Raw genomic sequence first — 27,686 nt, 5'->3', positions numbered from 1 at the left:
GTCCCGCGGAGCCGCCGCCGCCCCGCACTCACGCCAGCCGCGGGGGAGAGGGGCCGCTTCCCCGTGCGGAGCCAGGCATGAGCGGGAGCGAGCCAATCGCGGGGAGCGTTGCAGCGATACTCCGGGCAGGAAGCCAATGGCGGGGGCCGTCTTATGAAAGGTCGCGCCTGTCAGCCGCTGCCCCGAGCCCGCCCGGCGGGGCTCGCCCGGCCGCCGCAGCAGCCGCGGGTGGGCCCGGGCGCTACCCGGCATGCAGCGAGGGGGCCGGGCCATGGCGGCGGCGCGGGCAACGGCAGCGCGAACGGTACCGGCCGCCGGCCCTGCGCGCCGCCCCGCCCCGCCCCGGCGCTGCCCGTCCCCCCCCCCCCCCCCCCCCGCTCCCGCCCGAGGACGGACCCGGAACGCCCGCTCCCTCGCAAGGCCCGGCCCCGGCCGCGCCCCACGTCGCTCCCACACGAAGTTGCCGCCCGCGGGAAGGAGCCCGGCTTCCTCCCGCCAACACGCTGCAGGTGAACCGCGACCGTGGCGATGGACACCACTCGCTTCAAAATAAAAAACCAAAAAAAAAAAAAAAAAAAAACCACCACCCCAAACCCACCCGGGCGTTTAACACCTAGGGCTGAGGGGGTAGTGAAACCTCTCCCCCCTCAGACGCCAAGGGGGAAGGGCCGTTTCTGCGACAGGAGTTTCAGATGCGCAGCTTCGCCCCGGAATTCCAGTGCCACGTGTAAACACAACTCGGCAATAACTGCAGCTCCCGTCCCAGCTGGAGCAGGGGGCAGAGGCCTGCCCCCGCCGTGCCCACCCTGGGACATCACCTGCCCGCCTTGCCATCGGCGGGAAGGCTGGTCCCAGCCCTGCCTTCTAAAGACACTGCCCTGGATTTCCCACCTTCGTATTTCTTCGTATCTCCCACCGCCCCCGCCCCTGGAGAGCAGCATCGCTGACGCTGTCATCGGAAACATCTTGGGAAGCCACGCTGGGTCAGCGTGGATGCAAACCAACAGACGAGGAAAATCTGCAAAGAGTCTTTTTCCAGGGACTAAGCGGTTAGAGCAACACACTAGAGAAGTAAAGCACACCTAATACAGCTAATAAGATTATAACAGGCACCGTGGTTTCCTTGCCAGGACACTTCTAATCATACCCACACTTTTAATCCCTGCTAGCAGGAGACAAACAACTGCGCGTAATTACCTGCAAGCGCAAGTTAACAGCTAGGTGTCTTGATAAACACAGATACTCATTTGCTTCAACTGCCTAAAGCTCAGAAGCCGCCGTCATCCAGTGCCAGCAGTCGCTACCGATCAGCACCTGGGGATACAGCAGACTCGGCTCTTGAAAACTCATTCCGTAACAAGCGCTCGGGCAAACGAGTTTGGTTCCCCCGCTTGCGCCCCGCTACCCAGCCATGAGGGGTTCGCACCAACAGACTGGAAAGTGCAGAACAACGGGCCGGGACCTCACGGTGGCGGGGACCCCCCCGTGGGACGGGCTCCAGGCACCCCCGTCTGCTCGTGTGGGGCTGCCCTCCACGGCATCAGCCGCGACGCATCAGCCCGGCCCCCAGCCACCCTGCACCGCAACCCGTCCTTGTCCTCCACAGACACCGCCAACGGACGGACCCGCCTCCTCCCCCCACCACTCTCGCACAGCACAAAACGACGGCTTCTGCGTGCTATTTTGTTATGAACGTTCATTCCCTGCGAGACCCTCAGGAGAGGGCAGTGCCGATGCGGGCGTAAGAGCTCTACAACAAAACTCTGGGACAGCTCTAAGCAGGCATTTGCTCCTGTTCCTCAGTCTGGTACACAATCCATACCGAGCATTGATTTTTCCAAACACCAAGAAGAGTTAGAGCAGCAATTGATATATTTTACATGCTAAAGCAGAAGCAAGTTAAAGGCCAGATTTTCAAAACAAGGTATCTGATTTCACTCTCGCTACAAGAGTAGTCACCCCTAACAAGGAAAGAAAGCATGAAGGCAGGGTACAAAATGAAAACTATCTTTTGTCCTCACATGTAACGAAAGGAATGATCTTCCTGGTAGAAGTCATGAAACTATGTTTTATTCCTAGCTTCGTAATAAGTTTTCTATTTGGAGTCAGACTAGCCGCTTACTCGCAGCGAAATCCTGCTCCTGTTGAGGTCACTGAAATATCTGTAACTGCATTAAACGAGGCTGAATTTCACCCTTCATTCTTCAGGCTGCCAGCTACAAAAAGAAAAGCATTACTCCAAGGAGCTGTGATGCCTCAGAGGTAAATCTTCTGAATATGAAGAAATGCTAGATATATATTTTGTCTCTACAGTTACTTGAACAAAAATTGTTTTGTCAGAATTTGTTATCTACCTGAAAACATAGCCAGAAATGTCAGCTTTAAAAATAGCCTTCTAGCAAAAATACTGTCTTCAGACCAGAGGTATATCTTCAATATCCCCACTAAATAAAGGAAAATGCTAGCATAGATTTTTTTATCTGCATAAGATATTTTCCCCTCACTTCAAAATTTTCTTGTGATATTCCAAGTCAGTAAGGAGTTCCTAATAAGCCTCAAATACTAACGGACACCACTGTCTGCAAAAAAGCCTCAGCAGATACATGTGATGTCTCTCTCTGGGCTGTCTCTGATAAGCTAGGAAAGACTGCAACAAATCCAGGGGGAGGAACCATAGTGAGAGGACAGGAAAGGGGTTGAGTTGATTTTTATTATTTTTTTCAAAATTCAATTAAAAGTTATTTGGGGGCTGACAGGTTCCAGGCTCCGCCTAGTAGGCCAGTCAGTACTGAAGGCTGTTCTTAATCCACAGCTGGTTTTTGAAGTTCACCTTTTGAAATTTTAAAGTATTTGCTACTTGTCTTGAGACTGTTGCAACATCACTTTGGACAAAGCATAGCCTTACCTTCACTGTTTATTGGGAATACAAGGGAAATTAAGCTAAAAATATTGAAAGCAAAATAAAAAGTGATTCTCAGAAAAGACAAAAGAAGTAACACTGAGAAGTCATTCTTTAGGAGGATAAGAGAGATGACTTAGTTGTCTGCTGAGCTGGGTCAATGAAAACAATTAAGAAACAGGCTCACAAATCAATGGGGAGGCTATCTGGAAATGCCTGAGAAAGTGAAACTAACACAGAAGGGCCCATGTGATGATGGTTTCTAAGTTCTGATTAAATATGTTCCATTTTTATTACTTCCCGTTATTGCTATAAAGAAATGTTGTACAGCCAGGTTAATAATATGTTTTTCCTGCTCTTCCCGTCAGTCTTTGACACAAAAACAAGTTATCTGAACAGGGGTGTCCCTGCCCTGGGAACTGCTCCCGAGGAGCCAATGTTTTCACTCTTCCTGCAACTGGTTTTGCTGGACATTCCCATTTTTCTCCACCTCAGCTCACACACATTTCTCAGAAAGAAAGATGTATAAAGCCGGACAGGCAAAAAGCACAACACTAAAGAAGAACACGGCAGTGAACAATGCTATTTTTACGCTCAGAGAAAGTGGAAGCTGAAAACGCCAATCTCAATGACATGAGAACTGTCAGCAAGAACAGATAATTACACAACATGAATCCATCCTCATGACAATGACTCTAATGAGATAGGAAATGGAATAAAATCAATATTCTATTTACATTGACAGTACAGTCTCAAAGCTTGAAATTGCCAAATGGCTGTCTTTTAAATAAAGAAATACAAAAATTACTGACTGCCTTACAGTATTTTCAAAACACCTCTGCCAAATTCAAAGTTTACCAATAACGTATCTCAACACAAAATTTGGAAAAAATACCGCAATTACTTCATGGCACAATTGAAGGATATAATTATAGCACTGTCGCAAAATTAAGCGGAAACAATGAGCTAATTAACATCTTGGCCACATAACAGCGAAGGATCAGTTAAAGAAAAATATTCTTTAGTTAAAACAAACCAAACAAACCAAATTGGTTTTGCACTCTAGCCCTGTGGGAACTGTACCCACTACACCCATGCGACCGCACGTAAAAGCAAGGAGACCCCTCTCTCCATTTTGTCCTTTTGCATACATCGGGCAAAAGGAGAGCACGCAGGCAGCAGCCCGGCGGAGCCAGCTCCGAGGCGGGAATGCCGGGGCACTGCACCCCTGGAGACGCGCTCCCCAGCCCCCCGCGGCGTACACGGAGCCTGGTAAAACCGCCAGCACCAATTAGCACTGAACGACTAAGCAAGTCCCGCACCGGAATAGTAAAAAAACTGCCCACACTACTTTTATGACCCAGATACTCTGCATAATATACATAGTTTTAGTAGTAGTCGTAGTACTAGTAGTAGTGTTTTAAAGGTTATTTCTGTACTGTTTTAGCTCTGACAGAGTTGCTTGGGAAGGCAGTGCAACCTCCCACTGACTTCAGTGGGATTCTCAGGCAGATCCTCATCAGACCTGTTTTTATCTTGAGTGTATTTCACAGTTTCTGAAACCGTTTCAGCAGAAACACCTAACTGCGACATTACATCTGAATTTAATGCATACAAGTGTACTCAGTTCATGAAAACTCGGTAAATAATGAAAAAAGAGGCAACATCATAAAGTAAGTTTCCCCAATTGCACATTCATTGCTGAATGCAGAAACAAGGTATTTCCTTGAAATCTGTTCTCCAAGATTTACGTCCCTAATCAAACTGTGAACCACTGCCCAACAACAGTGTAGTGGCACTGGCGTACAAATCCCATAGCTCAATCCTTTCTTACTTTAGATTAGTCGGAGCAACACTCTAAGTCAGAAAGTTATACTGCAAATTCCATAAACCCTCTTTCCTTTAAAGAATACATGGCTAATTACAGTAATAGTGGTTATTTCACAAAAACCCCAACCTTTAAAGTCAAGAAATATGTCTGCTGAAATTTCTCTTTTTTTTTTTATAACCTATGGTATATATCAATCTCCTTTACAAAATTTGGGACTTCAGAGACATGCAGAATTTACATTATCTGACAGCATTAGATGGATGTGTATTTATAAACTAAACGAGGGAAAGGTCAGTGTCTGTCTCTAGACTAGGAAATGTGTATACTAGCTATTATTCTGCTCTTTCAACTTGTAAAGCCAGAGACACAAAATGGCAGGAAGGACTACTCTGCATTTAATCCATTTTACTGTTGATTTATGTATTACAAAGCATTCGCACATCCATCCACACCACTGAAGTTGAAAATACTGTTTCTGGTATTAAGAACATATCCATACTATAGATCCTTTACCATAACATTTACATGATATATTTTAGAAATAGGAAGTTCTGTATTATCCTGGCGTAGGGGAATTTCAACCATAAAAGAAGTGACGTTTCCCACGCAAGTCAAAAAAGAAGTTGTTTGTCTTTAAAAATAACAGCAACCTAGCGATCTAACTTAAAACTCTGAGAAGTAATTTTAAAAAAAAAAAAAACAAACACCAAACTGAATTGAAGTAACCAAAAGCTCTTTTATTAAAATCAGTCTTACGTCCTTGTTGTAATTAATTTTAAACATTGCGCTTCTATGCAAAGACATTTGAGAGGCCGTAACAAAATAACTAAGCGTTCTTCTTCCAGAAAGCTATTCATTAATCAGATGCTTGCACATTAGAGACATTTTGTTTGATTAACTGCAAACGTACGTAAGCCAAGTGATGCAAGAGAGGAGCGAGCTGACCCGCGCCAACGGCATCGCACCAGGACGGGTGTCCCGCAGACCCCCCGGGCAGGGCCCAGCTGGCGTCACCCCGCATCGTGTCCCCCCCCCGCGCTGTCCCCTGCCCCCAGCAAGGCCCGTGTCGCCCATACAACGCTCCCTGCTCTCTCCTGCGCCGCGCACACGCCTGGCTTTATCATTCTGGTTGCTTTTCCTGCTCGTTCCAGGGGTGCCTATCCGCTCTGCAGCCACACGGTGACCAAGGTGCCCCGCAGGCAGCGGGTTTGGGGCGTTTTCCTCGAGAACAGAGCAACAGAGAACCGCGGGAGGACTCCCACAGCTGAGCTTCAAAACCAGGAGGTGCCATCAGCAGCGGCAAAACGGATGGCTACGCATCACTGAAAAACACTCCCTTCCTGACAGGTGATTTCTAACGGTACATGCGTGTATATATATATAAAATATTTTACATACATAAAACATGATTATTAGCATCATCCATGGTAACAACTACTACAGAAAGAAACAATGTCCATGACTCAGCAAGGCAAGCAACCGCTTCCCTCTAACATCAAATTCAGCTGATGCCAATGGTTTCAGGGAGGAAAAGGGAGCCGGAGGAGCTGTCGCTGGCGAGAGATGCAGCAGACACCCAGGCTAGCTTCTGACAGGTCGGGCGCCTTAACATCCACTGTATAGCAAGGGAGAAAATACTGGCACTTTATTACTGCTGAGATTCTAAATTAAATCTAGGTGTTAGCTCTAGAAAGGTTCCCCTCTTTACAATCAGCTATATCGTTTTTCAGTTCCCCCCCTAAAGCAGCTGCCACACAGCCCTGGTTATAAAAGGTGGCTTTTTACTTCCCCAGAAACGGATCCCACCAGTGGGAAAAATGAGTGTTGAGAGACCGCTCTGCTGAGCGCCCGACGGATTACAGCACATACGTGGCCAGTACTAACATTACTATTAATTTATTATGACTCGCATTTGCTCCAGCCAACAAGCTTCTCCGCTTAGCTTCACTAACCTGCCCCAGTCCAGGCACCCCCTCCCGCATTTGCCCCCCGACACCAAACTCAAGATCTCAAAGTCCTTGTCCGTTCACACGATGATCGCTTTGTTACGTGAATAATTACAAGCTAGGAGCCTGGGTGCAGCCGCCACATCCTTACACACGGGGAGGGGGACTACCGCAGCGGGGTCTGCTGGGGAGGACCGAGGCATCTTCAGCAAAATTCAGTGTGGGGCACCTTACCACTAACTGCCTGCTGCACCGACAGGCGTGCTCCTACCGAGGCAAATCAGAAGTTATAATTATGTGGATTGCTTCATCTTGCATCTGACTCGAGGGCAAACAAAAAGGGACATGAATACAGATAATGAGGAACAGGTTATACAGAGTTCTGCTTTCGACAGCGAGTTAGAGCTCCGGTTTCGATGGCCTGGTGGTCACTTCAGCTCGGTAATGGTGAGCTGTGGCGATGCTCTGGCAATCACATGCTTCTCTCCAAGGATGAGAAAATTACACGAGAATAGGTGAAAACGGGGTCGTCGATGCGGTAGGGACTGAAGGAGAGCCACGGGCGGTGCAAAGCTGTCGCCCCAGCACCGCAGCACAGCACCCCAGCACAGCACCTCCGAGAGAGGCCTGGGGGACCCCCGCCCCCCAAATCACCCCAGACTCCACGCCCGGCACCCCCAGAGCAGAGAGGTATCGCCAGCTTAGTGCGAGGATGTAACCGCCAGACTCCTGTTAACATTAACATGAATCACAAGGCAACGACAGCGCTGGAAAACTGCTCCAGCATCTGCTGCAGGACAGGAGATAAAGCCAACTGCGTTCCAGTTCAAAGCTTTCTGTTTCTCAGAGAATCTCAAATCCAAAATAGAGTATTTTCTATGGTTTAATACATTCTGGCTTTACATTTAATTTCTCAGTCATATCCTTCCAGCGTAGTAAAAACCTTCTAAAACTTACCAGAAATTACAACGAATCTAAAATAATTTCTTCTCATTGTTTGTGTAAGAACCTAAATCCTAGAGAATGGGGTTTTCTATGTTCTGTCACTATCTGAGGTATCCGAGATAATTGCTATGCACTAATATAAGAGCAAAATGATTCTTCAGTATACAGCAGAACTAATCAAGTTTAGGAGACACTCTCCTTGCCTTAACAGATCACTACGCATACAGGGCTCAGCAGCACTGAAACACTTATTGAAGCGATTTTGCACCGCTAACAATCTCACCCAAGCTAAATAAATACATGTGTCTTCAGGTATCAAGGAAAAGCTCCAAATTAGTCACCAGCATTAAAAATAAAATAACAAAAACTGAGTGACTGCACTTCATTTTAGGAAAGAAGTGAAAAATGTCTTTGAGGCCATTTTTTAATCAGTATTTGCTATAATTTGTTATGCTTGTTCATCCTGAATCATGGTATTTATGTAGCTAACAATAATAATGAAAAACAACCCACTAACGGCCCCTAGATCAGAACAGCTTCCGCACAAACCCTCCGCCAGAAGCAATGCCACGACCGAGAGGCGAATGACGAAGGGGCTCCTGAGCAAGGCTGCTCCCCGCACAGTTACGGGGTCACCCTCCCAGCACCGTGCCCAGGTTTCGGGGCTAGCTTCCCTCCCCTCCTCCCGCAGGAGCTGCCCTCGGAGATGAATTTTGCTAACACTCAGTTTGCTCGTGGACTCCCCGATGTCTGGCTAACCCAGCTGGGCTAACGCTGCTTCAGTACATGCTCACAGACAACTTTTCTCCTGTTTTCAGCCTTTTGCTGTGGGTAACAAAGATGAACTCATGGGAGGGTGAAAAAGAGGCTTCTGGTTACTTCAGTGCCCAGCAGGCCCTTCCCAGGAGGCCGGTGCTCGTACGGGAGGGAGCTGCAGCGCTGTCACGCCGGCAGCCCTGCGGACAGCGCTGAGGCAGAAAGCCCGGCCGCTGCCGGCGCAGGGTCCTGGGGCCACCGCTGGTGTATCGCACAAAGGCACACGAGGTCACCCACAGGCTGCTCCCATCTGAGCCTAATCAATGCGTATTTTCACAAAGAGCAAGCAGCAGCCTGGCGTGGAAGGTGCAGTGAGAGTGGTGGCATCTTCTTCAGCATCACCACAAACGGTAGCTACCGGAGGGTTCCAGCTCGGCCAGGCAAATCTTCAATAACTTTTTGTTTCCAGGTTACAGATCGGGTCATAGCCCACTACTTTGCTAAGTTTTTATTTATGGCTGTTGTACAACTGACCTACCTGATCTATTTCTGAGCTCCCACCTTCCACAGACCAATCCAGGAATGTCTCTGAGGCAGAACGATCGTGGATCCCTCGTTCCCCTCTCACATCCTCGTACTCCTCGCGGTCTCACATCGTCAGAGCTGCCGGATGGCTCCTGCTCCACCAACACGTGGCCTCGCCTCGCGCAGCCAGCCCGTTCCGCTCCGGGCAGCCCCGCGCCCAGGGCTCACACTCCGGTCTCCTACACAGCCTCCTACCCGAGCCAGGAGAAGAGGACCTTGTCCTTTTTGCTCACTCTGCAAGCAACCTTTTCTAGGCTCAACCAGTGCCAAATCACAGAACACATAACCTTCAAATTCCCATTAATTCTTCTTGCAGAAGAAACGGCCTCTATATATTCATGCAACGTAAAAATGGATCACTATCCCCAAAATGCCTGCTACGGCAGAATAAAAATACCAATGTTAGCATGTCAAAGGGCCACAGGTGTGAACCAAAAAGTTTTAGAGTGTTTCTTAAAAAGTATCTAAAGCACTCAGATTATATACCCCTGTGATTAGGGCTACTTCAAACATTCTTATTTTTTAAAAAATCCAAAGTAACAGCTTGCAGAACGACGCTATGAAAACCCAATACAAAACGAGTCCATTTAATGGTGCCACTCGGGCACCGTGCGCTAATTCTGCAGCTCCTCAGCTATTTTCTCTCCAGAGGAGCGGCAGCGGGGGCAGCCAGCCCTCTCCTCCAGGGAGGGAAAGCCCGGTGCTCCCTCCCCGGCCCCGCGAGCCCCCAGCGCTGCCCCATCAGTGTCCGTAGCGCCGCACGGGCCATTGGCTGTCACGGGCCACCTCCACTGTTTTGACCCGCTTCCCCATCGTATTTCTCCCACAGAAAGCTCCTCTCTGCCCTCTACTCGGCTTCTCCTCGATCTGTCCCCTTTTCCATGAACGCACCTGTGCAAGCTGCCCAAACTGAACAACACAGGGAAGGAATTTTGGAAAAAGCTCAAAAGCTTACCGTTTTCATTCTGTTCTCCCTCTTGCCTCTAAAAGCCATTTAAAAAGTTTAAAATTCTAGTCTTACACAAAAGACATGGAATATTTGGAAAACAGCTTTTGAAAAGATTTCGGGAAAAGCATTTTTTATAAAATTGGTAATTAAAGACTTAGAAGTTGTAGAAAACTAACCAAACAAACCCAAAGCAATAATTTTGTCAGTCACGCAGAAAAATACGTGAAAGAAGTTCAAATTCTTGTATGTTAGTTGCCACCATTAGCTGCATTTAATTAGAAGAATTGAACAGAGCTGCGTCTACTTTTCACAACAAATCACATAATTAAAGATTTATTTATGGAATATATTTGCACATAAATACAGGAGCTCAATAAAACGCTGATAAGCAGCAAGCAAGATATTTTCCCAGGGACTTTCCTCTAAGCAGTCTGCAAAGCTAAGTCATAGCAGCAAGTGCCTGCACGCCCAGAAGAACAATTTTCAACTGTTACACATCAAAAAGCTGAAAAGCACATAATTACATTATCAGTATCACAGACTCACTATCTTTGATTTTTCACTGCTTGTGAAAGAAGTCTCAAAGTCAGTTTAAGTTTTGCCTACGTATCGAGCACTGAAGGATTCCCGTATAAAATTACAGATGGGAAGGATTTCACTGGAAACCAGCAGTGATCGTACAAAGTCAAGAATGCTGCCCAGGCACTAATAAATTCTTCCCAATGCTGGAAGATACGTTTTCTGTTTGGATTTTTTTTTTTTTGCTTTTCCTGAGCTTCCGAGAGTCACAGAAAAAAAAGCGCTCGAGTTCATTTCTCACACGTAAGTCACGCTGCGTTTATCAGGACGTGCAGCTGACAGGACCCTTCTCCCATGGAAACCAGCTGGCACAGGCGACACCGCAACGGCCAGAGCCAGCTCGGGATCGGCGAGGAGGAGGAAGGGCGGCAGTTCGGCACGGCCGGCCCCGGAGCAGCCGCCATCCCGCCCGCACCTCCGCCAGCAACCGCGGCAGATGCGGGAGCACCGGCTCCCGGCGCCTGCGCACACAGAGACGCGGATTTTCTGTGGGGAATCCAGGCCTAATTACTGCTGCCTTCAGCTTGGCAACCTGCGTGGAAAACCTGACACATCTGCCCGGCTCAGCCAGCTCCCGGAGCCCACACGCTCCTCCGCCGTGCCCCTGGGGAGCGCGGAGTTTAAAGCCTCGACACCTCGGGTACATCTAGACCCAATTAACGCAGCAAACTTTGCCTTCTCCTACAGCAAGTTACTTAAATTTAACAGGAGAGCTTATCTCCTCGCCCACTGTGTAGGTGTCACTGCAGCGGAGAGGACGTCACTGCATCGCCGGAGCTGAAGCGGTCTCAGGGGCGCACTCCGTCCGCCCATCCGTCCGTCCGTCCGTCCCGCTGCAGGCTGACCCCGCCACGCGCTTCGGCCACGCACCCACCGCCCGTGCCCCCGGCAAAGGGGGGCTGTGGGGCCAGGGCACCACCGCGAGAGCAGCGCCGTGGGCCTTGCGGACCGAGCCGAGGAGCTCCAACCGCTCTCCCTTTTTCAGAAAGAAAAATTCCCATTAACGCCTCTGGAAGCGGGATTGGGCCCAGAGCCCCCGCGTGGCCCCGGGTCCCTGCTGGGTGGGTGCTCCGCACAGGGGCCCTGCCAACACCCGCTGTAAACGCAGGTCCCGCCAACCGAGCTCCCCACGCAGGCAAACTTGAACTCGCCACCCAAGCCAGGACCCGTTATTTATAACGCTTTCGACATTTTACTTTTCTCTCCAAATAATACCTGCTCCGAGTTCAAGCCCAAGGCATATTTTGCCTTGCCAGATGATCTGCGACCGTCTCATGACTTATTACATTGTTATCATCACTAAGCTTAGCAAACAGGGCTGCTAGGTCTATTAATCTTCTGAAACACAAAGTCTGAAACCGTAGAAACAAAACATCTCACTACAAGATACATAAAATGTGGTGTAGTGAGATAAGGGGAAAATTCAGTGCTCGCTCTGTTAATTTTCTTCTGTGCCACTGCAAGCAAGACTGACGCACTTTTGTAAGAACCAACTCTGAATGTAACGTTACTGACAAGTACGCAAGTGAAAAAAAATTCTTTACAACAGCAGCCTTCCCCAGGGGCAGACAGTGAGGTGCGCTTCCAAGAGGAAACCCTGGACTCTATGCAGAAGTTTAAACTGCCACCCGTAAATTCAAGGAAAAGAACTGACAAAATGAGTCAAATACAGCTGGGCTGGCAATGGAGGGCTGCGTGAAAGCTCACTTCTCAAAACGTCAAATGCCTAGACATATTTTAACCTGTCTAGTAGTTATTTCTCTTTATTGCGCTGAAATTCATTCCGATTCAGCCACTGATACACAGCTTGCATACTTATGTCCCAAAATACTCTTCTGTGAAAACAAACAGTTGGCATATTTGCCAAAAACGTAAGGTCCTAGGAGCAACACAGGCAGCTGCACCCTTTCTGACAGTGCTCAAATAAGGGCTGGAAGTTGTTTCTCCCCGAGCCACCCCGCCAGCAGCAACCGGCGGCAGCGGGGCTGCAGAAGGACGGACGGAGCGGGGGGCTGAGCCCCCGCGCTGGCTTAACGCCGGCTAGACGCTTGGCTTACGGAAACCATAACCTGGCTCCACAAAACTCAGCCAACTGTGGCTTAACTCAGGCCTGGCTTCCCCGGTTTTCCCGTGCAATCTATAGATTCAAACAAAAATGAACTCCAAGTGCACTATTTAGCATCCTGGTGACGGATACTTTTTACCTTATTAACTACTGCTGCTAAATAATTTTGATATTATTTCTAAATAATACCAAATAGCAACTATCCCATTGAAAATTCAAGCTGCATTTAGTGAGAACTTAAGTTAGACTTTATTGAGGATACATTATGCCCATTGCAAACTTTGACTTTTTTCTTTATAGTACATGAAAAGAGTTTTCCTGGCTACCTAAACTGAAGATATTTTGGAGAAAAATATTCTTTTTTAACACCGCAGCATATGCACATAATTTGAAACATGGACTATTTCTCAGGGTAGTAGCTGACAGCAAGTAGACATTTAAAAAAAACAGCTGATCCCAGAAGAAAAGCACTTCTGCTGAAACACAGCTGGATTTCATCCCGAGGTCAGCAGGCATCAAACCCTCACAGGGTCCTCCAAGCGCGGGCAGCCTCGTGTGCCGCTGCCGCCGCACTCCCGCGGCTTCCGCTGAGGCCACGGGAGAAATTTCAGATCAGCCTCAGAGCAGGAAAATTTCCCGCTGGTTCTGAACGCACAGGACAAGGTAAAACAACATTTGCACCTGGCTTTAGTCCCCAAGCAAAGCAACGACTTCGGCGTTCGCCCCGCACAGCCTGCGGGAGGTGGAAGGAGCGACACTGACCGGTCACTCGGACGTCCTTAGCAGCGACCACGCTCCATTACAAAATGCCATATGCCAAAGCTTCACCTCTCACCTCTTTATATTAAACGTGCATTTTTTTTTTTTTTTTATCTTGGGACGTATTCAGGCTTCATCACGGCCGTTACACAGTTTAAATGGTTCCTTCTCTTTCCTTGCTGCAAACTCTTACTGACACTAGCGGGAATTACAACCGCACATATTCACAGCAGAACAGACTCCAAATGTCACTGAGGATAGCAATAAAAACCACATTCACATGTTTATCCTTTCGGTAAATAATTAGGGGGTAGTAGGAAGGAAATGTTGTTTACTTTGCTGCATTACTTGGAAAACTAAGTTTACAATATAGAATTGTTAATAAAATAAAATAAAAAATAATAATCATAGGCATCTGCTCTAATCCCCAAGGAACACAAATAGCCGAGACCACCAGAGAGGCAGGCAAAGGGAACCCTGGAGCCTCTGCCTGTCCCCCACCCGGCGCGGGCTGAGCGCAGGAGTCGCGGGGGACGCGCCCCACCCCAGCCTGAGCCCCCACCCCACAGCGCCCGGGTGGGTAAAGCACATTCACCAAAAGCCTGGATCCCCCCAGGCGAGCTGTGCTCCCGCTCCGGCAGCTCCCCGAGCCCTGGGGCAGCACCTGCACGTTTGTGGGCAGGGTCATTCTGTCACTGCTCACCAACGAGCGACAGTACAAAACCACATTATTTCAGGCAACGCCTGATTGCTGCCATTAGAGTCCTTCCTTGTTCATACTGGAAAACCGTCATAAAAACATACAAAATACAACCACAGTAAAATTCCTTATGGATGGGAGTAGCTGCAGGAATTTTTTGATAAACATTCATAGTTACGGAAATCATCCTCATCATGGTCAAAAATCACAAAAATATGGCACCAAAAGGGAACAGAACTTTTTTTGCAGTTTTATCTTAATGAGCTGGTCTTTGTTAACAGCAGTCACCTCTTCATAGCATTTGCATTTAAAATGTGCACAAGGCAAGGGAAAACACATATTAAGCCTTTGAAAGTAATGAATAGTTACTGCAAGGCATCTTTTAATAATCCAACACACGTGTGACTTCCTCAGTGTTAGAAAAATGATGTTCGCACCTTATCCATGCGGTTCCTAAGTAGCAATCATCTTCTACTCTGGACATCAGGAGGTGCTAAGGCTCATCCCCCTAATTACAGGCATTCCTGGGTCATTACCACCGCCCCCTTAAATCTGAAGCAGCAGAATAGAACAAGTACTTAAAGGAAATAAAAACAGAGAGGAAAGTGTTTATTTTAATGTGAACTGGCCATGAGATCTTCATCTACACCACACTGTAAGAACCTTTACTGTGGCCACACAACCCATCCTGGGCAGTACGGTAAAAACCACGCGGCTTTAACTCCCCTGGGCAAACAAAATAACGGCTGTTTGGTGTGATGCATGACCATCGCCTGTACTTCACAATTATTTTCCAGGTTTCCAGTATACATGGGCTCTAAGTTCAGAGAAGCCAGATTTGCCCCTGACACAGGAATGCAAAGCGATGCGGCTCACACACTCTGCCAAGGCCCCGGAACACTGTATTTACCAGTCCTCTGCAGGGCAGACTGCAGTGAACACCATTACAGATTCTTTTCAGTGGTATCTTCCCTGCTTAGGGAATTTTGGAAAGTAGCATTTTCAGTGCTCCTGAGGCGTGCAAACTGGACAAGCACAAACCTCTACGCAAAATGGGTTTTAAAAGAGAGCAACAGCAGCACCTGCGACTTTCAAATGCTTATCAGCGTGTGGTATTTGTCATGGAGGTGTCTAAAAATGTTAGTTTACTCAATCCTTGGCCTTGCTATAGGAAGAATATAGATAAACTCAGTAATTATTACCTAGTAGTATTAGAAAATGATGAACATCATCTGAGACTTAGTGAAGCAACACAGTAGTAAAATTCAAAGGTGGAGTAATGCAAAAGAAAACTAACCTTTCTCCAAAACTGGAAATAAAAGTCTACACTTGAGGCTTGAAGCAGCTCGATTCGCACTTACAGGTTTCCGATTATACTGCTGAACTTCCCAAAACAGAATGAACCAAGAACGCTGCCAGCCTAAAGCAAAAACCCCTGAAATTTTTCCGTGCCACGGCCGGCAGCAGCGGAGGGCTGGGTGCCCGGCGCGCAGCCGCAGCCCTTGCGAGGTGCCCGTGCTGCGGCTGCTGCGATGGCGAGGTACCCCAGACACCCGCGCAGCACCCTGCTACGCCCCAGCTCCAGCACCCTGCTCAGGATCACGCTGTCCCGACCTCCTACAGCGCAGCGGGATGAGCCGGGCTGAAAGCCCTCGCGCCAACACACGCCGACCGCAGCCTAGGGAAAATCCTCTGCTAAAGGCTATTCTGAATTATGATTGCTTCCGCAATTAGACAGGAGTAGACCAGAGAAGTTTTAAATTAAAATTCTCTGCTTCCACTAACTAAACTGTTTTGTTGATACTCCTGGAGACCACCCATTGCCTTGTTAATCCACCAGATCTAGAACTCCAACATCCTCTGCCACCATGGTGCAGGGCACAGGTTGAGGCGGTAGGCAGGCATCGGATACGCCCGAACCGGCCATTTCCCGTGTCTGCCATCCAGCTTCCAGCCCAGAAAAACACGAAGCTCGTGCCTAGCCGGCACGTGGCACAGCTGTACTTCACAACGCTTCTGAGACAGCGAGCATAAAGGAGGATTTTGTGAGTAAATGAAAAGAAATGACAAAGCCAGGCTGTTCCCACGGCAGGGAACGCCGGCGCTGGGCAGGGGATGTATGGAAGCCATACCCTCCACCGCAGCCGAGGAGAGCTGTCACAGGCCAGCTTTGACACTGCTTCCTCACTCAAGTGAATTACAAATTCCTCACATAATGCCTCGGGTTTGCCCTTTGATTCAACTGCCTCGTAGTACAACAAAGCATCCTTGGACGCAGACCCTTTCCTGCCATTCAAAATAAATTTAATCCAATGATGACTTTAAGGAAATGAGACAATAAATATGCCCCGTCACTTTCTCTCTCATGTATCCGATTAAGAAATCTGTTGCCGGCGTGTCTTCCTTCAGCAGCCTGCATAAATAACAACTGCACAGTCCTGTACTTTTAGGTGTCACATTAGCTAGGCAGACTCCACAATTACCGTTAAATCATTGGTACAACATAGAGGGCAATAATTCTTCAAAATTTTCTCAAGTCTGGAGGCTAACTGGTTATAAAACTTAGAACGTTCAGTCACTGCCATCGCTTTTCTATTTAAACATCTTTTGCTTCCACTGCGCCTAAAGAGGTTGTGTAGCTCAGCAGCCCAGCCTTTAAATCCAGGGAAGCCCAATTCCATTTCACAACGTTCTGGTCTATGCCTGATCCGGCACGAGCCAAGGAAAGCAGAGCAGCGCAGGCCTCACAAAATTTAAATTGCAAAAGCACACGGCGCAGGCGCAGAGCTGAGCCCGGCATCCCCGTCCCCCCGAGACCCCCGTCCCCCCCGGCTCTCGCGCCGCTACGTCCCAGCCTGCCACATTCAGCCGTTTTGTCACCCACTGCAGCGGAACGGGGGACGCCAAGCCTTGATTTTCTTCCTCTTTTATCCACTCGCAATTGCGATGGCATTTTGGGCAGGCAGGCCTGGCAGGGGTCAGCGCCAGGCGCGAGTTGCAGCCCCAGCCCGACAGCCCCCCTCGCCTCCCGCTGCCCCTGCAGGAGTGAGTACCACCGGCTAATTAGTCATTACGCAAATTAATTCCTTGTTGTCACTTTGGAACACACTGCCACTTCATTAGGATCTTTTCTTCCTCAGTGCCAAAGAAGATATAGCCCAGTTATTTGTTCAATTTTATTATTATTGACATCCCTCTCTCCTGGCCATGACCTCCCTTCGTTAAACCTGCCCTTGCAGTTTCACCATCTTTGCTTCTGTCACCCGCGTCCTTCTGCTATTGCCGGGTCCTGCAGCCGGTATTAACCCCCCCTCAAAAAAAAAAAAAAAAAAAAAAGCCAAAAGAAATAATTTATTTTAAAGAACGAATCGTGCATTTTTCTAAAATAACCGTTTTATACAGATGGCATCCCTGCATGTTTCTCTTCCGCTATACTAATACCTCAACAAACTGACTTGTTCGCAGTCACTAGATGCCAAACAAAGTTCTGAATTCAAGAACTTCCTCTAAAAAAAAAAAAAAAAAAAAAAAAAGGAAAAAAGCGCTCCATTTCCACGCAGTTAACCCGGCGAGTCCCGAGGGGCCGGGCAGCGCAGCGAGCGCGTATCCCGCCGGGATTCCGCTCCCCGCCGCGCTGGGCAGCGCCCGCGCCGGCGGCGGCCCTCGGCAGTCACCCGCTGCGATTACATAAAAAAAAAAAAAAGAAAAGAAAATCCAACCTCCAGAACTGCGCCTTTTCTGGCGCCCCCGCGCCTCCCCGGCCCCCGGCCCGCCCCCGCACCTGCCCGGGCCCCGGCCCCGGCCCCGCCGGGACGCGGCCCCCGGCCCCGCCGCCGCCCGCGGGCCCCGCCGCGCCGGGAGAGGCCGCGGGGGCCGGGCCGGGGCCCGCGGAGCCGCGGGCAGCTGCGGCCGCCCCCGCCGCACTCACCTCAGGCATACCGTACCCGCGGGGCGGCGGCCCGGCCCGGGCGCGGCGGCGGCGGCCCGGCCCGCTCAGGGGCTCATGCTGACAGAGCCGCCGGCGCGGCGGGCGGGCGGGCGGGCGGGAGGCGGCGGCGGCCCCGGCTCCCGGCCCCGGCTTCCGCCGCCGCCCCCGCCCCGCCCGGAAGCGCGGCCCCGGCCCCGCGGGCGGCCGCGGCCGCGGGCGCTCACCTCAAGCCGGGCGCGGGCTCCGGGACGCGGGCGACGCGGCGCCGAGGGGAGAGGGGCCGAGCGGCGGCGGCGGCGCGGGCTGCCCTCCCCCGGGGCCTCGCCTCCTTCATCCTCCCCGCGGCCCAGCGGCCCGGCGCCGCATGAGTCACCGCGCCGCAGCCCCGGCACGCGTGCCCGGCCCCGCCGCCGCCGCCGCCTCCGCTGCCGGAGGCAGGAAAGGGGGAGGGAAAAAAAACAAAAAAAAAAAAAAAAACAAAAAAAAAAGGGCCGTAAAAAAAAAAAAGGCAAAAAAGAAAAAAAAAAGGCAAAAAAAAAAAGGCTAAACCAAAAAAAGGCAAAAAAAAAAAGGCTAAACCAAAAAAAGTCAAAAGAAAAAAAAAGAAAAAAAGGCCAAAAAAAGGCAAAAAAAGTTTAAAAAAGGCAAAAAAAAAAGACCAAAAAAAGGCAAAAAAAAAAAAAAGAGTTCAAAAAAGGCAAGAAAGTTTAAAAAAGGCAAAAAAAAAAGACCAAAACAAAAAAAGGCAAAAAAAAAGAAGGCAAAAGAAAGAAAAGGCAAAAGAAAAAAAGGAAAAAAAGAGTTAAGGAAAAAAAAGGCAAAATACAAAAAAGGCAAAAGAAAAAAAGGCAAAAGAAAAAAGGGAAAAAATGAAAAAAAAAAAAGGCCAAAAAGTTTAAAAAAGCAAAAAAAAAGAAAAAGTTAAAAAATTGCAAAAAACAAATAAAGGCAAGAAAAAGGCAAAAAAAACCCTAGGAAAAAAGTAAATAAAAGGAGAAAAAAAAAAGGCAGCCAGGCAGGGGGAGGGAAGCAAGTGGAAAATGTCTCCAGCAAAACAGCTCTGCGCACACCGCCGCTCGCAAGCGGCCTGTGCCGCCAGTGTCCTCAAACTGCGCTATCCATTATAATGCCGGTTTTTACACACACACGAACACACCCTCCAATATGAAAATGCTGTTCCGCCAAGGAGGCCCTAGTACTGATCTCCTTCCCAGAGCAGGCAAACAGACGGTGCTTTCGCCCGTTTCCCGCTCGCCCTTCCTCCCGGCAAGCGGAGCGCCTGGCAAGCTCGCCGGCTCTGCCCCGCCGTCCCCCCGAGGCTCGGGGTCCCCGGGGCGCTGCGCCCTCCAGCACCGGGGTCCCCGGGGCGAGTGGCCGGCACCCACCGCGGCGGCCGGGCACGGCGCTGGGCCTGCCTGGGCTCCCCCGAGAGCCCGGCCCTTCGGGAGCCCATCACCGAGGCGTCGGTTCTGCTGTGCCGAGCGCCACGGGCCGGCGTCGGTCCTGCCACGCCGGTGACGCCAACGGGAGCAGCGCAGGGACGGGGGACGCGACGGTAGGGATCAGTCAGGCGCGACCTCGACGTGCCCCGTGCGGGGCACTGGCGCGAAGGGATCCCAACAGCGCGGCACTGACCTGAGGGACAGGAAAAGAGAAGGACGTGCAGCAGAGAGGCAGGCGGGGGGTGCGGGGGGACACGCGGGGTCCCGTCCCACCCGTGTCACCCCGCCGGCACGCGGGGAGCGGGACCGGAGCGCCGGGGACGGTGGTGGGGGCAAAACGGTGGAAAGAACTGGAAAATCCAAGTCAACGCCAGGACTGGAGGAAGCACAGCGATGATCTTCCAAGATTTAAGGACACTGTAAAGAGCAGGGAGCAATCTTGTCTCTGTATTTATGGTGGTGAGGACAAGAAGATGGGCTTAAACGGCGGGGAGAGACATTCAGGCTGGACTTAGAGGAAGAAAAAGGACTGACAAGGGTACTAAATCAAGGTTAGATACTCGTCTGGAGGAGTGATTTAGGTACATCCATCCTGCCTGGGGCAAGGGAACGGATTAAGTGACCTTTTGTGGTCCCTCTTCCAGCTCTTTCTTCCTCTGACCCTGCTGAGGTTTACTCTATTTGATCTATACTTCTCTTTTATAGTGTGCAGTCTGTTCCATCCCTGAGGCTCACAGTATACCTCTTACATTGTTAATTTTTTTTTTTTTTTCCATAAAAGAGTCCTCTGCCTTTGAAAACTATGTTTTTCAGTTCTCAGTATTTTACCATTTTACTAAAATCAGTGGCAGGATTCTCTGACTTTGTCTTTTGATATCAAGGCATCAGTCGTGTCTTAGCCAAACTCACACCCAAACCCTACAAATATTTGCACTGATTCCAGGAGACATTTTGCTTAGTGTTCTTTTCCAAGTATTACGTCTCACGAAGCTACTGTTTATTGATAAGGCTGAGCATACTTCAACGCATATACGCGCACATTGTCAAAAACCCCCTCAATTATTCTTTTTCCTCAAACTTTTAATTTCAGTTTCTGTTTTCTTCCGTAGGGAACGATTCAGAGAACTGCTGCCTTATGCCGCGGGCTCCACCAGTTTCTGTTCCTGCCTGTCCCTGCTGCCAAGTGTAACGGCGGGCCAATTACTGGGGACAAGGGAATCCCTTCTGCCCCGGGCACAGGCTCTGCCCCGGCAGCTCCCATGGGTGCCAATCCCCGGGCCCAGGTTGCCAGATGAGCGGCACAGCTAGCCACGGCTGCCAGCACTGCGCTCCTGCCTCTCCGCAGCGACAACCGTCACCACGGGGAGCTTCCACGGAGGCTTTAACCGCCCTTAGCTTCGGAAAGCACTATCAAATAGACACGTCAAACGCTCGCAGCTCCACCTCCGTAGAGCTTTCCCCTCGCTTTGGCTGTGAAAATTAAGAGCCATCGAATAAATGAGTGTTCACGGAGAGAAAGCGTGCGAATCCTATGAACGAGTTCTGCTGCCAGCATAATCTACACCGCGCCAAAAAGACATTGTAATGTCTCTAAGGAGGCAACTCTGAAGTCCCGCAGTTGATACGCATCGGTCCTTCACCGGCAGGGACGACAGCGCGGGGGCACGCATGGCAGGAGAAGGGCTTCAGGGGCCGCTGCGAGGAGCTGGGTACCACGCACCTCAGAAATGAAACCACAAAAAACTATAGAAGGCTTTTCTGTGGTTAAGTTTTCAAATTTGGTCAGATCTCCCTTGTAGCTCCCAGACAGCTCAGGGCAGTGCCCCAGGCCAGCACGGGCACTCCACCGAAGGGCTGCTCGGGGTGTCCCGTGCCCCACACCTCTCCTCCTGCTCGCCTCCTTTTGTGTGAAACACCCGACACTCCCAACGCCTCTCTCCTCTGCACCTCACGCTCCTTGGCGCTTTCCCTCTGAATTTCAGACCCTCCTAACCCCCCGCTGTCCGAGCTGGGAGCTGGGGGTGGCCACAGCCCCCCTCGGGGCTGGATGCTGTGACAAGCAGCGGTCGTGCAGTGGTGCCCTGCTCCTGGAAAACAAGCGCACGCCTCCTCCCCCCAGCACACTCCCATTATCAGACATGGTTTAATTTCAGCCTCTCTCTGCTTGGCGGATTTGGACTCCCATGCCACGCGCCGTTGTAGGCTGCGAGGCTGGTGTTCATCCCCAGCCAAGGTGAACAGCAGACTGCAAGGGAACGGCGAGGCGCATCGGCAGCAGAGAAGACAAGGAAAAAGGCGAAGGGTTTATCTCCAGTATCAGGGGCGTAACTCGCTTGTGTTAAACATCTCTATCAGCACAGACACCTTGTTCCAACTTCATTTTTTTTCTGCCAAACACACCGGGGGGTTGTAGATCTGCTAGAACTTTGCCTTTCCACCTTCTCCCTCTCGTGCTTGCCTTCCCCCACCAAATCTTGTCATTGTGTTTATAATTCTGAGCATCACTTGTTAACCATACCCAGTTGTTCCAGAATACATTTATTTCTACCTTACAAATTAAAAATATCAGTACTAAAGTGGCATCTCCACTGCAGTTGAATGCTACCTTTATTCATTTATAGATACTGAGCTTCTGTTGACTTCTGAAATTTCAAATGATCGCTCAGACTTACATCCGCCACATCCTTCAATCCGTAACAGAATAAGCCAAGCCGCTTTGCTGTTTGCTTTGAAATTTGTTAGACTTGGAGCCTAAAAGAAATTTGACTTTAAATTTAGCCTTTTTCCCCAGTCTGTACTCAGAGCTGAACTAAGCACAGAGTTATGTTTATGTGAAATGAGGTGATAACGTGCTTTTCAGCTTTAATGGATAATTCCTCACTTTACTTTGGGAGACGAATAATGATACCTGCTCGAGAGATCTGCGCTCCAGCTGTTTCCTTCCTAAGGCTTCTTGTTCTATTATACAGCCTGGCATGAATATAATTAACTTTTCTTTTTGTGTGCTCTAATCGCACCCTGCAGCAGACTGGCAGCACTCCTGACCCCGCAGGAAAGGGGGTGCCTGGAGCCCCCCTCGGGAGCTGCCCCGGGCAGCGGCCGAGCGCCGAGTGCCCGAGGAAGCGAAGGCACAGCACCGCCTGCGAGAGCTCTGTGGTATCTTCTGCTTGTATTTTGGGGCTTTTTTAATAGAAACCGGAGACTGAAAGGACATAAAGAAACATTCTTTTTCCTTTCAGGAAAATATGCCATGAATTTACACTCGTGTTTCAAAGAAGTTTAATCCAGATCAGTAAAAAAATCATAATGATTGGTATCCCACCGTATTTTTATATTTGCCTGACTTACATGGCTTTGCCTGTCGTTATACAAAGCAGCAGCAGTACAGATGCACTGCTCAGATAACTTCAGCATTGGTTGCACACGCCTAGATAGTCTCTGGGAAGGAACATTGTAATGGATCGTTTGTTGCTCTTCCTGTTTCTGTTCTATCACAAAGAAATACGTGAGGCAGTTTCCTCTCTGTACGCTTACATCAGTACGCTGGGCATTTTCAAGGCAGTTGGTCCGGTCACCAAGTTTTCTGTATCAACTCCTCACTGCCCAGATTTCTCTTAAATAACTCCGGTAAGCCGGTGTCTGCGCAGACGACCTTCTCTATAGGCAGAGCTAGCTCTGAAAAATACCCGGTGCCTGAACCGGGCGTCCCCGTCGTGCCCGTGCCGCGGCAGCAGAGCGGGTGGGTGGGCGCCGAGACGCTCGCAGCTGCACGGCCGAGCTCCCTCCCGGCCCCTCCGCCCCGGTTAACGGGCCGAGCTCCGCACCGTTAGTTGCCTGCATCTGTAATTAGCTTTATTTAGTTTCATTTTCCCCGTCAAGGCCATTTTCACGGGACAGCACACAGCGACCTGCCTGCTGGGCCTGGTACTTGCTGCCTGCGCTGTCAGCCTCCCCCTTCCTTCCTCCTCTGCCAGCCTCCCCTTCCTCCTCTTCAACCCTTTCCTCCCCTGCTGGTCTTCCCTTCCTCTCTCCCTCCCCTTTCTCCCCGGCCAGCCTTGCCTTCCTCCCCTGCCTCCCCTTCCTCCCCTGCCAGGCGATTCTCCTGTTGCCAGCTCCCGCTGGGAGCCCCGCTCCAGCCCTTCCCTTCTTTGCCAAGGTACAGCTCCAGTTTGCGCCCTGTTCGTCCGGGACGTCGTTTCTCACTGTGTCCTACAAAGGGGATGTATTCTGTTTCACATAGGATTATATAGGTTACAGGGGATTAAACCCTAGAGCAGGGATGCCAAGCACAAGCTCTGCAGTAACACGATGACCAGGCAGGGCATGGTAAAGAGGGAACCATAAGGAAAGCTCAGATCCAGGGGTCTCCCAGATTATCATCCGATAATGATGATAATTACCATCTGGGATATACCAGACAAGACCACGGACTAATTATCTTCCAGCAGAGAAAGATAAAGAAATGCGTCATTGCACACTTAGCTTTGTATGTCATTCAAACAAAAAGATATAATTGAGGAGGTGAGGGAAAAGAGAAACAGGTTGTGTACAGAGAAAGTATTTTGAGAGACATCTTATGTTTGAGAGTCACTATGTGTTATTACAACTGGGGCAAAAAAGAGGAACTCTCTTGGCTGAGCTAATGCAGCCCTGGTGCAAGTGAAGCAACGAGCCTGACCTCCAAAAATTGTGCAATGGTTGCCTGCCCTTCCCTGCGAAACCCGGCCAGGAGGGCTGCAGGGCCAGCGGAGCCCTGCGCCCACCGCCGTGGCACACCTCACAACTACGCCTCAAACGGAATGAAAGCACATCCCTCCTCAGTTCCTGCTTCAGAATGATCTGAAGGGAAAAGATCAAAAGGAAAACTGAGCGATAAAGTCATGCTGCAACGGGCGTGGCATTAGGGGCATAGGGGAAAACATATTTCAATTTTCTCTTTGTCATGGCAGATGTGATGAATACTCTGGCAGATGACTGAAGTCTGCAGAACTAAGAAGCTTGTATTACGGATGCCTTATCAATCATTTCTAGCCCTCCCTCAGGGATGGGCGTCTGAAGATACTCAGTATGGGCAGGAGGAGGTAACCTGTGATGCACGAGCCATGGCTACTTCAACCACCAACTCAGCAACCCTCTTGCAGCCGTTACTCCCTAAAAGCAGCCACGCCGGGTGCCTGCTGCCCCCCAGGGCCCCCACAGCGGCCTGGTGCCTATGGGCAGAGGTGCGGAAGCTGATCCGCGAGGACCAAACCCCCAGCTCCGCTCGCGCCAAGCCCCAACTCCTGCTCCAGCAGGACTGTAAGTCAAACAGGAATCTTTTGCTAAAGATGCCGAACAGAAAAAGAAGCCAGTTAAGAACCTGATTTCGTTGCAGCGTGAGGTGCAAACGTCCCCGGACGGCGGGCAGCCGCGTAGCCGGCGCTGGGCGAGAGCAGCCGGGTGAAGCCCGGTGCCCGCAGCACCCCCGCGCAGGAAGGGGTGCAGAAAGCTTTGCTCGGCTCCGCGCCCGAAAGCAAAGCTTCTCCCCGTAGTAGCACAGTGCGTAAAGGACAAGCCCAGCAGCGCTCGGCGGCCCGCCCTGATGTGACGCGGGGCCGGGGGCTGCCGGACCCCCCCCCGGCGAGCCGCAGGGAGACACCGCCACGCCACCCCCTCCCTCGAGCTCGAGCTACGCCCTGCGGGGCACTTCACCGCGCCAAACAGCTGCAATGCAACAGCCACCAAAGAAACCTTCTACTCCAATTCTCCCTTGTCCCTCCCTGGCCTTTGTTAAAGGCGGATGCACAAGTCACTTCGAACACAGACGAAGGACAATTACGATCCTGGAGAAGCTGTTTGCCTCCTTAGGCTCTTATTTGCTCAGCGCCCACGAAACTCAAGTTCCCCAGAAGGCTCTGACATTAAATTTCAGCCTTGGCGATGCAGAGAGCGAGCGGTACATCTCCAGCACAGTGCAACTTCTGCGGTAACGAACTTCCGCTTCTGCTTCAGCAACATGGAGGCCGTCGCTTTTGCACTGCGGTGCTGAAAGATACTTTTTTTTTTTTTTTTTTTCCTGTTTTAATGATATTATCTGCACAGGGATTTCAGTAAAGAGAATGCACAAATTTCAGAATTGGCCCTTCCAATGCATTCCCCTTTAAACCCTCCTGAAATTATTAAGTGATAATATTTTTGTTACAAGTAATAAAATACTTAAAATCTTTACTAGACTGCAAGCAAAATCCGCACTGCTTATTTCACAGCAAATAATTATTATATATATGCTACGTCTTTTGCACTTTCTGTAAAGGTTTGCTTTCACTGTATTGATCTGTAAAGATTTGATCTTTATTGCTCTTCAGTTTGGGCTGGCGCCCAGCGGGCAGTGCCAGGGGCCACTCCAGGCTCTGCGGGGAGCAGTGGGGACAGGCGGACCCTGCCTGCCATCCAGCATCGTATTGAACCGCGGAAAACTGGCGGGACGTTCGCCGGCAGCAACCTATTCCACAGCAGGAAGCCGAGGGCTCGCTCTCGGGGCATTAATGTCATTTTAATTTCTCGTGGGCTTCACCAACGACTCCCAGGGAGCCGGAGCGGGGCTGGGGAGCGATGCTCTGGGGAGAGACCCCCACCCGCCTCGCCCGGGGCTGGAGGGGACCCCCGCGCTCGGCCCCGTTGGGAAACGCACCCCGGGTGCAGCACAGCTATGGCGCGGCGGCAGCGCAGACCGTTAAACCAGCCCGCGGGGCTCTTGGAAGCACGTGCAAAATCTTACTCCCAACTTTTCCAGCAGGGTAAGCGCCGCTGAGATTAACTGACAAAACGATGGGAAAAAACAGAAGAAAAGAGAAAGAAGCAGCCGGCGGTGCTGCGGTGGCCGGCTCCCGCGCCGGGTTTGGCCCGCGTGTTCCTGGGGGGTCGGGGCTCGCTCAGGGTCCCGGAGCAGCTCCACACCACCAACACACCACGGAGGCTCTGCTTTAAAGTCTGAGCACTACTTTTAAATACTCTTCGGAACTGCCAGGTTTTGTTACTTAAACTTTGCAAACAAAATCTCACATGTAGTGCTCGTTTCTTTAACGTATTATTTAAACCTTCCCTAACTTATCTGAAGATGGCAAGCCCTGTGTGCCCAAACGGGCACGCCGAAACGCAGACGTAAAACAATTTAGCTGTCCAAGCGACTTATCATAACCCACTCAACAACTGTATGCCTTTCTGCTGCGAATTTGCACGGCTGGCAAGGGCCACAAAGTGGGGTAAAAAGCGTAATTCTTACCTGGGGGCCTCCTGCGCGGGTGCGTCGGAGCGTGCTGCAGCGCCCGGGCAGCGCAGCCACCGCCTCCTCCGGCAGCGCGCGGGGTAATTACAACATGCTTTTTTTTGCAACAGCGGGATGGTGGCCTAGCAAGGGGGGGAAGCGGTGAAAGGCCAGAAGAATTATGCTTCCCAAACCCTGTAGGTCTCAGGATGTGAAATTAAGCTATTTGCAGTAGCATACAGCAGTAGCCATGGCAACGGGCTGTGGTTTGCATATATATTTTCTTAAAGAAGCAAAAATTACTTTCAGCTAATAAAAAAAGAGACGCAAGGGGAAGTGCTTTTGCATTGCAGCCACATCTCGGGTTGCAGCGCGGCTCGCCGATGGGGAAGCTCGTGTTCTCGGGCACAAACGTGCGTTTTGAAACGCCCCGGCTGGAGACGTCTCCGCTGCGACCCGCTCATCTGCCCACCGGCGTGTGGCGGGGGGGGGACGGGCTCCGGCCGTCGCCCGCAGTCCCTGGAAAGGGGGGCGATGGTTGGGGTGGTGGCCCCAGGGCTCCCTTCCTGCTGCGAGCTGCAGATAACGGCTGCGCGGCCGGCAGCGCCCGGCCTCACCGACCAGCGACGTTTAGACGCATTTTTGTTATCTCTGCTGCAGCCGCCGCCATCTCCGGGCTTCCTGCATGAGCAACAGCCCTTCCGCCCCAAGCCCTGCCAGGGCAAGAGCTCACTGCGCGCCGCAGCTTTGCTAGAAACGTCCTTTGCTCCACCCAGGGAGGGAAAGGCTCCCCAGCAGCTTCGCCGGCCACGGCCAGCCTTTGGCAAACCGCAGAGCGGCTCGGCGGGAGCCGGCCGGCCGTGGCAGGAGCCGGGGGGGAGGGAACGCTCCCCGCTCGCTCCGGCCGCTCTCGGCAGGCGGTGCGGGAGGGCTGCCCGCGTGGCGGGCACGGCGCGCAGGGCCGAGCGTGCGGAGCGGCCTGTTCCTCGGTCGCCGCGTCCCTCCGCTGCCCGCGGGGCGCAGCCTCCAGGTCAAAGCAGCCGGGAGACACACGGCAAA

At 50.8% G+C, this 27,686-nt stretch overlaps 2 protein-coding genes across 14 annotated transcripts in view; one reads left to right on the top strand and one right to left on the bottom strand.

Moving 5' to 3' along the window:
* MBNL1 (muscleblind like splicing regulator 1) overlaps nucleotides 1-26,840 on the bottom strand; it is a 101,059-nt gene extending 74,219 nt beyond the window's left edge. For 9 of the 13 annotated variants that reach the window (XM_042798805.1, XM_042798848.1, XM_042798827.1 and 6 more), the window contains exon 1: nucleotides 17,943-18,041. The gene's annotated coding sequence lies outside the window, so the exon portion shown is untranslated. Of the gene's footprint in view, nucleotides 1-32; nucleotides 145-17,942; nucleotides 18,042-18,166; nucleotides 18,312-26,645 lie in introns of those variants that run through there. The other 4 variants (XM_042798811.1, XM_042798873.1, XM_042798816.1 and 1 more) reach the window with 4 other exon arrangements.
* On the top strand, nucleotides 78-18,690 carry LOC122153813 (basic proline-rich protein-like; the record flags this gene model as incomplete). Its single annotated transcript, XM_042797032.1, has 2 exons — nucleotides 78-614; nucleotides 18,619-18,690. Coding segments are annotated over exons 1-2 (609 nt in total), but the record flags the coding sequence as incomplete, so codon positions are not given.
* Nucleotides 26,841-27,686: the final 846 nt, after the last annotated feature.

Source organism: Tyto alba, unplaced genomic scaffold (genome assembly GCF_018691265.1).
Source record: "Tyto alba isolate M040663 unplaced genomic scaffold, T.alba_DEE_v4.0 Super-Scaffold_10, whole genome shotgun sequence".
Lineage (NCBI taxonomy): Eukaryota > Metazoa > Chordata > Aves > Strigiformes > Tytonidae > Tyto > Tyto alba.
The sequence above is the reverse complement of the archived record's forward strand: the minus strand, read 5'-3'. Positions and strand labels throughout refer to the sequence as shown.